The sequence below is a fragment of the Aquarana catesbeiana genome, linkage group LG07 (genome assembly GCF_042186555.1).
Source record: "Aquarana catesbeiana isolate 2022-GZ linkage group LG07, ASM4218655v1, whole genome shotgun sequence".
Lineage (NCBI taxonomy): Eukaryota > Metazoa > Chordata > Amphibia > Anura > Ranidae > Aquarana > Aquarana catesbeiana.
The window spans coordinates 306,027,501-306,040,920 of NC_133330.1; the positions used below are offsets into that span (position 1 = coordinate 306,027,501).

At 43.6% G+C, this 13,420-nt stretch overlaps 1 protein-coding gene across 2 annotated transcripts in view; it reads left to right on the forward strand.

Moving 5' to 3' along the window:
- TTLL7 (tubulin tyrosine ligase like 7) overlaps nt 1–13,420 on the forward strand; it is a 302,305-nt gene that overhangs the window by 192,651 nt on the left and 96,234 nt on the right. For both annotated transcript variants that reach the window (XM_073593653.1, XM_073593652.1), the window contains exons 15-17: nt 798–972; nt 7,817–8,091; nt 11,134–11,271. In XM_073593653.1, the coding sequence (XP_073449754.1) occupies nt 798–972; nt 7,817–8,091; nt 11,134–11,271 (588 nt within the window). The remainder of the gene's footprint in view (nt 1–797; nt 973–7,816; nt 8,092–11,133; nt 11,272–13,420) is intronic.

Genomic DNA, 13,420 nt, shown 5'->3' on the forward strand with positions numbered 1-13,420 from the left:
GTAGGGTTAAACTCCTGCATTTTTTGCCTTTTAAGCCTAAGTATCAATGTAGTCACACCATTCAGGGCTTTATAGCATGCAGGACTATAATAGAACCAAACTGGTTTCTTAAAATAAAAACAGGTTTTACACCTACATCGGTAATGACCATTATAACTTTTTTTGTTATTCTTGAACAGAATTTTAGTTTGATTCTCACGGCCCTGAACTGGCAGCTTCCATCTTGACTAGTATGAACTCTGTGTGTCAATATTCTTTTGCAAGATAATAATATGAAGCAAGTTTCTTGAGTAAACTTTATCAATAGAGGTTTGAAGGACAGTTTGTTAATTAACACATTTAACGGATATGAAGAAACAGCCGTTAATAAACTTTATTGATCTGCACATAAAAAAATAAAACAACATACTGTGCAAGGTTTAGTCTGAGCCGTGACTAATTAAGAGATAAAAATCTGTCAAAAAAAAAATTCCCAACTTTGAGATAAATGTTATAGTTCGAAACATGTTTACCTTCATTATTTTGCTTGCCTCATAAATAAAGCTGCTATCTTAAAGAAAACCAGTGACCAATGGGCATTTCTACTCTTGCATAAAGTGGCTTCACCTCTCATGGATTAATTGTTTAATTATTTACTATCATTCTCTCCCTGCCAAAGCAGACATGCCAGATTGTAAGGCTGTGCTGCACCTCTAAAACTATCATTGTCAGGATCTGATATGTCATTGGTTGGTTCAGCGCTGTTATTATTATGTGGGTTCTAATGTGTCCTGTTAACAGAGCCATTCTTCTTGTAGACATTGTCCTCCATGCCAGAATGTACCCCGACCTCGAAGAAGAAAAACTACAGCAGCAATAGCAGCAGCTCCGGCTCAGACAGCAGCACAGACAGCGAGGAAGAACCACTGGTGAAGGAGAAGAAGGTTTCCTATGAGCTGGAGGAACAGAAATACAAATCCCTGGAAAGGTCCAGTACGTACATTTTACTGTTACTTTATAATATGAGATCAACAAGTATGGCTGCTGTAAAGCCATTTAATCTGGAAATGTTTAAAGTAGAACTTTACACATCAGTTTAAAGAGGAACTTCACTCCCCCCCCCCCCCCCCCGCCCCGCCATATCTTTTTTCCCCTCTACTTAACTTTTTTGCTGGGTTATCCATGCCCAGGAAACCCCACAGTGTTATGTAAGAATCTGTCACTCTGCTTTCATCTGGTTCTGCGCCACCAGTGTCATTTGGAGAGGACTGTCTCCTCTGGGTTCTTGCAACGACCCCCTGAAAATAAACATGCACCATGACCTTTGGGGGGCTGGCTGCAAAAACCAGTAAGAGACAGCTGGCCCAATGATGATGCACCGTGGCACACACACTGTGGAGTACCTGAGGCCTCCTGGAATGTATGACATAAGTATCCCAGGAGACTGAAAGAAGCTGAATATGACATTCTCGCCTAGGCAATAACCCAGGAAGTTCAGGATGTGTTCCTTAAAAAAGATAATAGAAAAAACAAATTCCGCTTGAATAAGAGGAGAGGGGTAGGAATGTAATGTTGAAAAGTGGGTGGGGAGGTGAAGGACCAATTTAAGTCTCAAAAATGTCAGATTTATTCCTATTTCCTACCTCGTATTCCCACGGGAAAACAATGACTCCGGCACCTGTGCTTCTTGCACTCTGTTTTTGGCTCAGATCTGATGCCTGCATTATGCAGGGCACTATTTTGGGATGGTGTTCTAATCGCTCCTCCAACAGCACAGCCAGCCACTGCCCTATAAGCTCTTCTGGCTCCATGACAGTGAGGCAATCTACATTGCATGCATGGGGTTTATGACAACAATGATAGGTGGGTGCTTCTGATCAGGAATAGGTACCTGTAAAACCCTCACAGTATGTTGCAGGTTTTCATGAGTGGTAGAAGCAGCAGGAAAGTAGAAATTTGTGGCAAAGGGGCACTCCCCCTAAAGTTACCATTCACTTTAAAAAATATTATGACCTTGACAAGTCTAAAAAACTTGCTAATGGAGGGTCCCTAAAAAAGAAGAGCTCTTATTGTCACTTCTTCAGTGGCCCATATCTCCTACCTTCCCTCCATTCCAGCCTCTGCCAGACTCTTAAGTATTCAGATACCCTTGTCCCCCACCACATGTTCTGGTCTTCCAATCCCCTACATCACTATACCACATATGGGTTGGAGGATGAAATACTCTGCCTGGTGTAGGACACAAGCATCCAAACTCACAGAAGTGTTGAATGCTAAAGACTTTGCGATAAGATGCAGTGCTGGAATTGAGGGAAGGTAGGAGGCAAGGGCTGTCCAAAAGATAAGTATAAGACAGGGGTGGACATACTAATATGGAATTCGGTAGTGAGTGTGTTCATACCAGGAGCCAGGAGATTTTTTTTATAGAAGCTAGCTCCGTTGACAACAACTGCTGCTATTTTTCAAGATGAATTCCAGGTGTGGTAAGTGACGCCACCGCTCCATCTCCCCACCTTGTCTAATGAGAGAATGCTTTGCATTCTCTGAATGGCACCCATGCTTAGTGGTTGACTTCCTGCTTTCAGAATACATCAGGCCAGCTGCTCAGCATGGAACCTGGAAGCAAGTAGAGATCACTGGGGTTTAGCATCTACTACAGTGATTTCTAGCTTCCAGGGGCTTCTGGGATTTGTCGAGCACTGGTATAACATATCTCCCCTCTGCATCTATAACACATTCTATCTCCTGATAGTCCAAAGAACTATGTATCAGTACACTCACACCCCTCGAGTAAGAGGTGTGAGTGGAGTGATATGACCATCCCACCCACGACAGCTTTAAACATGAAATCGACACAGGGGTCAGGTGGGTTTCTTGCAACGCGCAAATAGCTGGTAAGTATTTGCAAAGGGATGTGAATACCATGGTGCGCTTCAAGGAATCATGTATACCCCTCACATTCCATGATATCACCGGAACCGTTGCCATTTTGTATCCATTGTATAACCATACCTAAGTAAGCTAGAAGCACATTGTCCCCTGTCAAACCAACTAGAAGATGCACATACACAATTATTAACTCTGAAAAAACGTCTTGTAAAGGAGGTAATGCTCTGAAAAAAAGTAATAGAAAAAAAACAGAAACAAAAAAGTGGGGTGTTATTACAACCTCGAGGAGATCAGTCCACTGAAGGCGACCAGCAAGCTGGCCACAGCCCTTAGGCTGCCAATCACTGTGCCCAAACTCGGGCCGCGATGCCCATCGGACAGCTTCTGTTACAGTAGTCAGCATCTTCCAAACTGTAATAGGACAACAGGTCCTCTTCTTCAAATACTGAGTAGGGCCCAACAGGGGCCAACTTATCCTCATACCGATGAGTAGAAAAAAGGAATAAAACATTCCACTTGTTGTAAACATTTTCTTGAAGAAAAACGCTCTTTTAGGACAAAGGGTAAGTACGTTCCCATCTCCTCGCGTAGGCACATAGGTATCTCAGTGTAGTGAAGTCCAGTAGGTCTTTCTAGTAAACTTCATGGTAGAAAAGCCGGATTCATTCTTCCTCCGCCGCCTGTCTTCTAAACAGAGGGAAGGCGTTCTCGTTTCGTCTAGCCACGCTGATGCATCTGATGCATCTTCAAAAAAATGTGTTTGCCCCCGTGCTGTAATCCGAAGCCTAGCTGGGTATAGCATAGAGTATGGGGCCTGCAATTTTTGCAATCGCCTCTTCACTTCAGTGAAGCGAGCCCTGCGCTTCTGCACATCAGATGAAAAGTTAGGGTAGAAGGAGATCCGCACGCCATTAAACTGGATTTTCTGCTTTTCCCGGGCCAGACGCTGGATATTCTCCCTATCCCTGTAATGTAGGAGTTGGGCCAGCATAGGCCTTGGCGGATGTCCAGGTGGAAGGGGGCGCAGTGGGACTCTGTGTGCCCTTTCAATTGCATACAGGGTGGTAAAGGCTTTCTTCCCAAATATGTCAGTAAGCCACTGCTCCACAAATTCTATGGGATCTCTACCCTCCAGCTTTTGTGGGAGACCTATGGAGCGTACATTGTTACGTCTCATTCTATTTTTGAGATCGTCAGCCTGCATATCAACCATTTTAATCATTCTGGTATTTGCTTGTGCTTCCCTGGCCAGGGGAGGAAGCTTGTCTTCTAGGTCACTGATCCTGCTTTAAGCTGCGGTTGTCCTTTCCCTGATTTTTTGCAGGTCTTGTCTGATCAGGGTTACTTCCTCTTTCAGCCCACCAAAACGTGCCTGTAAGGTATTCACTGAAGCAGTACATTTATTTACAGCCTGTAGTATGGCAACTAGTGTCGGTTGTTAAGTTTCTTCATCCCCCTTTATCTCCTCATCCTCAGGCTCAGAGGTGGGTGTCTCATACTGTTCTGCAATGGCCACCGACGCCCTGTCTCCAGCCCCCTCCTCCTGCTCTGTGTCCTCTCCCTCTGTCAGAGCCTCAGTCATGGTCTTGTCAGCCTGGTCGGCCGGCCCTGCTAGTTTCTGGGCATAGTATCTCATGTCCCTGGGCTGGTCATTGGGGGCCGTTTTGTGTGATTTTGGCTGTTTACTCACTGTGTCCTTCTTGTCTTTTTTTTTTGCCACTTCAGCAAAGTGTTTATATGGGAGATTTACTGTGTCCTTCTTGTCTGTGCCTCTCTGGCCACACTGCTGCGGAGTCCCGGCGGCGCCATGTTGGATTTTGGGCTGGTCTGTTCCCTCCTTATTTTTCCGGGTAACCATCATCTCGATCAGGCACCAAGCGGGTCAGTATGATCAGCGGGTGTTCCAGTACCTGCTGGTGCTAAATAAACAGTCCTACGAAGCCAGGAACGGGATCAATTACAGGGTGTCTGGTGGGAGCTCTGTGAAAAGCGGCTGCTCACATGCCGATCCGGGCCACACCCCCAAGCCCAGGTATAAGACTTGACAGGGTCACTTTAAGCCCATTCCACTTTAAAGACCAGCCTGACACTGACTGTCCAAAATGTGTGCTATATTCAACAACACTGGTAATCCCTTTTAAGCATCTCACAAATATCAGGAGCTACTCTAAGGATTCTGTTTTAAAGCCAGTTAACGGCACCACAACTTTCCCTGTATATTTTTTTATTTATACTCTGCCAGCCATTTAAGGCCAATGAAATTGAGATAATGGAAAGGGAGGTCTTGCAGGATTCGCTGCATCTGTCATGTTTAACTGGAAAGAGTTTCCCATTTAATCGCATTCTTCAGACTCGCGTTTCAACCGTCATCCCTCTTACAGCCAGCATCCCGATGTCCATTAATCAACCACAACCCTTAGCAGGCGAAATGTAGCGTGTCTGTTTACACAAACATAGTCAGGACCATTTATTTATCCAGCGCTGGAGACGCCTGGCATCCCAAAAACCTCCCCGCACTCTCCTGTGATTACAATCTGGATTTTATATCGGGCTTCTGGGATATCTTTGATCATAACAGCAAATGCACTTGTGCTCTTAGTTTAGGAACGCCACATCTCATTTTGCTTTAATGATATAACCTGTGTGTCCGGCCTATGAAATGTAGATCTAACAGTAGCTGTCATACGGCCAGGCATGAACTGCATTACCACTTCATTTTCTATAATAAAATTCTCCATGTTCTACATTTTCATTTTTGGCTGACTGTCAGAATCTTTTGTACCGACTGCTAGCTGTACTTCATAATAGTTTTCACATTCTGTCGGTGACTCTTATTTTAGCTAAAGTCAAAACCTTTTTTGTTTTGGATGGTGTAGGGAAGTGTCTGTATCCCTTTCAGGTTTTTATTGCTGTGCGCATGTCCACTGGGGAGAGTTGCCCTCTCTGGTGGCCACTGTCAACTGACCTGGCGGTCTATTTAGATCAAAGTGATCTGCTGCAATGCGTTTCATGTATGCTACATCATGCATTGTGTTACAGCAATAGTTGCAAAAGAAAACCCTCATGGGACTTTACAGGCAAATACACAAATATATGATTAAAAGGCCATACATTACAATCTTTATTACAAGCAATATGCAAGTCTAAAAAAAGTTAAAATCTTTACAAAAGTTGTTGTGTTTTTGTTGCTGCGTACACACAGCATATTACATGTGTGCAATATTGGATACCCTGTTGTCCAAAATGTACCAATGTAATCTGGCCATATGTGGCTTGATCAGTCTGGATATAATATCAGGACAAAAACCAACACGTTTTGGAAAGAGTTCCTTCTTCAGGGTATTCTTGGCTGATTCCAGGACAGAACTATCTCTATGCATACAGGGCATATGATGGCCCAGTGTGTGTGTGGTGACTCATGGGGTGCCCCATGTTCCTGGGCCTCTCGGTGGACAAACAAGCGCTTGGCAGCCCGATTCATTTCTGATTTTACCCTACAGTAGATGACGTGTTGTGTTTTTTTAGCAAAGTACAACATATGGTATACCCCTCTTTCACCCTGAAGAAGGAACTCTTTTTGAAACGTGTTAGGTTTTGTCCTGATGTTATATCCAGATAACATTTGTACATTTTGGACAACAGGGTAGCCCATTTTGCACGATGTAATATGTTGTATGTACTCAACAACATCAACAACATTTTTACTGTTTTTAGACTTTGTGATAAAGACTGGCATGTATGACCTTTTAACCATATGTTTGTGTACTCAATATTCAAGTGCGCCGTCCAAAACACAAATAATACATATCAAAGTACGGTCAATTGATCTCATATAGAATAAAATAAACTAAAAGTGCATTAACAGCATAAAATCAACTAATTTTTTTAATGCACTCTTTTTTTTTACATTTTAGTTAATACAAAACATAGGATAAAAAAAAATGGTAAAAAAGGGGAAGAAAAGGAGATCATCATTCATAATGCCAATAATCAACTCATTTGATGCGCAAAATGATATATATAAAAACGAAAGTGCATTATACAGCATATAAAGTGCAAAGGTCCATATATAAAGTGCAAAAGATGAAAATCCTATTAAAGTGCAAAAGTAGTGCTCAGTTCATAATCCTCCACAATCTTCTCTCTTGTGGAAAATATCAAAATACACCACCACAAGAAAATGTTCCCGAAGCCTCTTCACCGAAAATAGGTAACAGAGATGCTTATCAGATAGTCTGGTCTCGCAAGGAGATCACAAAATGCCTTGCTGCTTTGCAGCCACAAGTGGCACAATCCAAGGTATTAAAGTGGAGTTCCACCCAACTTTTGAACTTTTTTCTTAAATGAAAGACCCCCCCCCTCCATCGTTTGTTTTTGGATACTTTTTTTTTCACTTACCTTAGTGGTAAACAGGTCAAGTTCCATCCCAGCCTCCCTACGGTGAGGTACGTCATGTCCTCTTCTGGCTCTGCCCCTCCTCCTTCCCCTCGCTGTCTTCTGGGACCTGTATGTGTCCCAGAAGACGACGGGGCCATTCAAAAAGCACAGCGTGACTCCCCGCATGCCCAGTAGTAAACTGGCGGGGAAGCCAGTTTCCTGTTAGATACTATGGTGGCGTCTGCACCTGATCCGATGGACGGATCGGCCTTGGGGGGGTGACATCGTGGGCTCCCTGGACAGGTAAGTGTCCTTATTAAGTCAGCAGCTACCGTGTTTGTAGCTGCTGACTTTTAAAAAAAACTTTGGGTTGGAGAGTCATGTCTTTGGATTCAAAATGTTGAGTTGGGTAGTTCTTGAAATCTCAAGGACTCTGACAAAAGCAAAATGAAATCCCAAAGTATCGTATTGTACAGTATCATCCCCATCAAACAGGAACAAAGCTGTAATGATGAACATGACTCCAATGCAATAACAATGTTTTGTTTTTTCTTTTATATGTTTTGTGCAGGTAGAATACATTGCAAACCTCCCATCAAAACTCGACCCTTTTCTTATTGTTCTCCATCATCATCTACTCCTATTCGGCGCTCTGTCAGCTGTCCCCGTTCCATTACTGCACTCAATGCACAATCGCCACATGTAGAGCAAAGACCCCTCTCATCAAAAGTCTCCGCACAGGTTTCAAGACCCTCTTCTGGAAACCGGACCAACTCTCTTAATCGCAATTCGTCATCACATAGAGTTCCGCACACCGGTACTTGTGCCAGTATGTACCCAGCACTGGTGAGTGACTAAAACAGAGGGCTGCGTTTACCATAAAGAGAACCTATGTATTGTGTTAATGTACTTGTTACATGATTAGAAAAGTATTTTAATGATCATTTACCAAGTAAATATCAACTACTGCATATGAATAATGGATGGTTGGCAACCAGTAGATGTTGAGACTTCAAGCAGGGATATGATCCAGTGGTTCTGACTACATCTTGCCTTATTACATATTTCACATGCCGCTCCAGGCAACATCAAGCTCCATACTCCACAATCACATCTCAAGTAGTGGCTTGACTCCACCAAAACAATCAGTTGTACCAGCAACAAAAATGTCGCACACCAAGATGCAAACTAATTTTCTCCTTTTATTACAAAAGCCAGCAGGACCAGGTTCTATTCTGACATGTTTTGCACTAGGCACCGCGCTTTCTCAAAGCTCTCTAGCAGACTAATGCCCTGTACACACGATAGGATTTTCCGATGGAAAATGTGTGATAGGACCTTGTTGTCACAAATTCCGACCTTGTGTAGGCTCCATCACACATTTTCCATAGGAATTTCCGACACACAAAGTTTGAGAGCTGGCTATAACATTTTCCGACAACAAAATCCGTTGGCAAAAATTCCGATCGTGTGTACACAATTCAGACGCACGAAGTGCCACGCATGCTCGGAATCAAGCAGAAGAGCAGCACTGGCTATTGAATTTTATTTTTCTCGGCTCATCGTACGTGTTGTACGTCACCACGTTCTTGACGTTTGGAATTTCCGACCAACTTTGTGTGACCGTGTGTATGCAAGACAAGTTTGAGCCAACATCCTTCGGAAAAAATCCCATGGATTTTGTTGTCAGAAAATCCTATTGTGTCTACAGGGCATAAGAGTTTTCCAGTTAATAGTTCATAAAATTCAACTGGACTTGCAGGTTTAAAGATGTTTCTTCAGCTTTACCATACCCCAGTATTTATAGCCAAATAAGTAAAGCCTACACACTGAGTTTTTTTTTTTTATTCAACCCAGCACGTTTGAACTCTTCAACTTCAACTGAAGAGCTCAGGAGGAGCCGCTGTAGTAGCAATCTAATGTTAGTACAGCGATCTCCCCCACTGAGCTAGTATGTTCTTACAGGCTTATGGTACCCCTGCCAGAACACACCGGTCAGCGCTCTCAGCCATTGGCTGAGAGCTCTGATTGGGTACAGATCAGCAAACCTTTTTCGGTCAGAACGGCTGCCGTACACACAGGCCCAATTTCGGCCAGTTTCAATTGAACAGCTTGGTCCCTTTGCACGGCCCTTAACTCATTCACCATAATCCAATCACCATAGAATGTGTCAAGGTGAATGCTGATTGTCCATGAACAAGAAAATTTGTAGAACCACCCTGTTGTAATTACATAATCCAATCACCATGGTGCAATGAATTTTCGGAGTTGGGGTTGGATTATGTCATGAGAACTGAGTAGCTCCACAAACTTTCACACCTCCCATCTTCTTCATGGACAATCAACATCTGCCTTGACAAATTCCATGATGATCCACGTGACTGAGTTACTTGCGTGGCTATATAAATTGCATCTGGAAAGTATTCACAGCGCTTCCACATTTTGTTATGTTACAGCCTTATTCCAAAATGGATTAAATTGTGCACTATATACTGGGGTATGTTCCTAACAATGGTTAGAACTGAGGAAGCTGCTTGGGTAAGCTGAAAAACATCTTTAATGATACAGAGCGTGAATGAGAATGTGTCTTACTTACTACTAACTAAACCATGACCTGGATAAATGAGAACCTTTACAAGTGTCCAGTTAGAGTTTACATCAGTGGTGGTTAACTTTCTTGACATAGAGTGATCTAAAAGAGAAGTATCGTTTTCTTTTTTTTTTAATCAAAAATCATACTTAGGTGGATGTAGCATCAGTCCGATGCCAACTCCAACACTGAGAACCGAGCGATCAAACACCGCTGGTTGCTCGGTTCTCAGAGCTCCGTGAGATGGTCAAAGTTTGCAGGCATTCCACAAAAAGATGGTCAGAGACTGAGGATATGCTGTATGCTTCAGGGGACAGTCAGATGATGCAAACATGCTATTGTAGTTGTTAAAGACTGGGGAAATGTTTGGTGAGACAATCATATATTTGGAGACACAGTACAAGATCCTGCTAGAATTTATAGCCATTACTGACCCTTTACAAATCAATGTTTCCACATTTGTGCACCCTACAGCGCCCTTAGAAATTACTTGTGCCACATTTAATATTTCTCTCAGCAAGATCTATTATAAAAGATAAAAAGAAAAAAAAAAAAAAACATAAAAAGTGAAAATGGATAGACAGCACAGAAGAAGTGAGATAGTGTGAAGGAAATAAACCAAGCAATTTAACTACTTGATGTCAGAATATTTTCCTTTACTGGCCTGAGAAAGAATTTAGCTAAGGAAAACACAGACTAATGCCGCGTACACACGGTCGGACTTTTCAGCTACAAAAGTCCGACAGCCTGTCCGACAGACTTCCGGCGGACTTTCGGCGGACTTGCTGCAGACTTTCTAACGAACGGACTTGCCTACACACGACCACACAAAAGTCCGACGGATTCGTACGTGATGACGTACAACGGACTAAAATAAGGAAGTTCATAGCCAGTAGCCAATAGCTGCCCTAGCGTGGGTTTTTGTCCGTCGGACTAGCACACAGACGAGCGGATTTCGGGGTCCGTCGTAGTTACGACGTAAAGATTTGAAGCATGTTTCAAATCTAAAGTCCGTCGGATTTGAGGCTAAAAAAGTCCGTTGAAAGTCCGGAGAAGCCCACACACGATCGGATTACCAGCCAGCTTTAGTCCGTCAGCGTCCGTTGGACTTTTGTAGACGAAAAGTCCGACCGTGTGTACGCGGCATAAGTCTGCAGGAGCCCTGAGGACCGCACAACGGACCGCCTTTAGGCCACAGGTTAGGTACCAGGGAATTAGATCTACTTTGAGAATGTTTAACTCTTGTCATTTACAGTCACTGTGTGCAATAATGGCTTGCTGCAAATTCTTTTCTTCAGAATGAGACCGGGTTGCATCACTTAACAAAAGACCAGGAGGAGGAACTAACTCGACAGACCCTACTTGTTCTCAGAGACATGAGAATCAGGTTCCCAGGGAGGATGGATGAGGATGAAACTTGCTCTATTATAGATGAAGTGAGTAGTTTGTCTTTGCTGAATATTGCGATCCAGAGCTACAGTATATTTATTTAAAGCTTGTGATGAAAGAAAATAAATGCCTGCCTGCTACATATTTGATGCAGAGTCAAGCAAAACTCACCTTTTGTAGGAATGAATGGTAATATATGGAACATGCAAAAAGGCACAACACTTGTAGGCAAGTGCAGTCTGTACTCCCAACTGTAGCTGGTGCTGAACCAAAGCGGTAGTATAGAAGGGGAAGGAAGTTGGGAGGAATTTAGTTTCTCCATGACTTCCTGTGGTCACCAGGAGAACAGCTATCTGGTTGGATGCTGGGGCCCCGCGTGATCACTGCGGCCATCTCGGGTGAGGGCAGAGCTTAATTAAGCACCTCGAATTGGCGCACTTTATGTGAGAGGTTAGTGTAGTGGCTAGGGTTCTCCTTTTGTCCAGAACAGCGCTTAGTGGCAGGGAGAGGTTCCATGGGAGAAGAGACAGTGCAGGGACCACTTCCACTTAGGAAGCCTGCTGTTTGGGTTGGACTGGGCAGGCGCATTCCCACTCCTCATGGCAGAAGTTGACGGCATCTCTTTAAGTACAGAACCAATGCAACTATCCCTGTAAGTTGCTCTGTACGAGTGTGCTCTCCCACCGGCCTGTGACGTTCTACAATATACAGTTCATATTACTCGGCCTCTGTGCCATTCCTGCCTTCAGCTCACCACGAGGCTCTCTGCTCGCATACTGTAACTGCACCCCATGAAGCATGCAGAGGTGAGAATTGAACCTGTCTAGATAGAAATATGTGAGATGTCATTGTCTTATTTTTGAAGCTAGAAGCTCCAGAGCTGTTATTCTCATCCTTGCCCTACTATGTAGAAGGAACTATGGGGAAAATCAAGAATTACATATATAATGTTAATATCACCTTTCTAAAATACTCAAGAACCTTAAGGTGACCTTGTCACCACTAGGTCACTTTAGTATACCTGTAATAGAAAAGGGACTGTACTTACCTTTCCAGCAGCCTATTTGTTGAAATTTTACCTCTTTACTTCTCCTGTACTGATGCAAGTATTTCACATTTCTTCCTGTATAGAATACCTGCTCCCCACCTGCATGCTGTGGTTTCTCCCATCGGCTAACACATCACTACAGGATTAGGAGCTGGAGGGAGGAACCACTGCATGTGGTGGGGGAAACATATATTAACCCAGCTGACTGGTTGAATACTTGGTTTGGATTGGAAGAAGCAAAGAGGCGGCAGTTCAACAAACAGTCAGCTGGAAAGGTAAGTATTTTGCCTCTTCTATTACGGGTATGCTTTTACATACAATGTGACTTTGTGCTCACAGGGTCACTGTAAATCAAAACTCTCTCAAAAACAAAAAGTAGCCCTCTCTTTGCAATACTTAGGCTATTTTCAGATCTGTCTCCCTCAGACTTACTGCTCTGTGATTCAGTTCTGGTCCTCCAGTATCATTCAGCCCACTTCCTGTCAGCCTGTTCTATCAAAGACCCACTCGCAGGGGGCAGGTCATCATGTTGGGCTGGAATTATGGCAGTGAGAAATGTGGCTGGCCCCACATCATTAAAGTAGTTCAAAGAACAGACAGTTTTTTTTACCTTAAAGTATTCTATGCATTAAGGAAAAAAACCTTCTGGGTGCAGCTACCCCCAGCCCCCTTATACTTACCTGAGCCCAATTTTGATCCAGCAATGTGCAGGAGAGCAGCGTCTCTCCCGGGTCTCTGTCTCCTTATTGGCTACTCAGCAGCAGGAGCCATTGGCTCCTGCTGCTGTTAGTCACAGCCAGTGATCCAATGAAGGTAGACCAGGGGGTGGGGCCAAGCCACAGTCCATGTGTGAATGGACAGCGAGCCTGCTTGAGTGCTCATATATAAAGTGGCTTGCTATTGAGGGTACTCAACAGGGGAGAGGAGCCAGGACTGCTAGCGGGGGGACCCAAAAAGAAGAGGATCAGGGCTGTTCTAGGGGCTGAGTAGGTAAGTATAACATGTTTGTAATTTATGTTTTTATATTCCATCCTTCAGAACCACTTTAAAGGAGGAGTACAGCCAAAGCTTGTTTGGCTGTACTTCTCCTGTGGATTACAGTTCGTTCCTCGCTCCTGTGACCCATTTTCAGCTGACAGCGGGCTGAA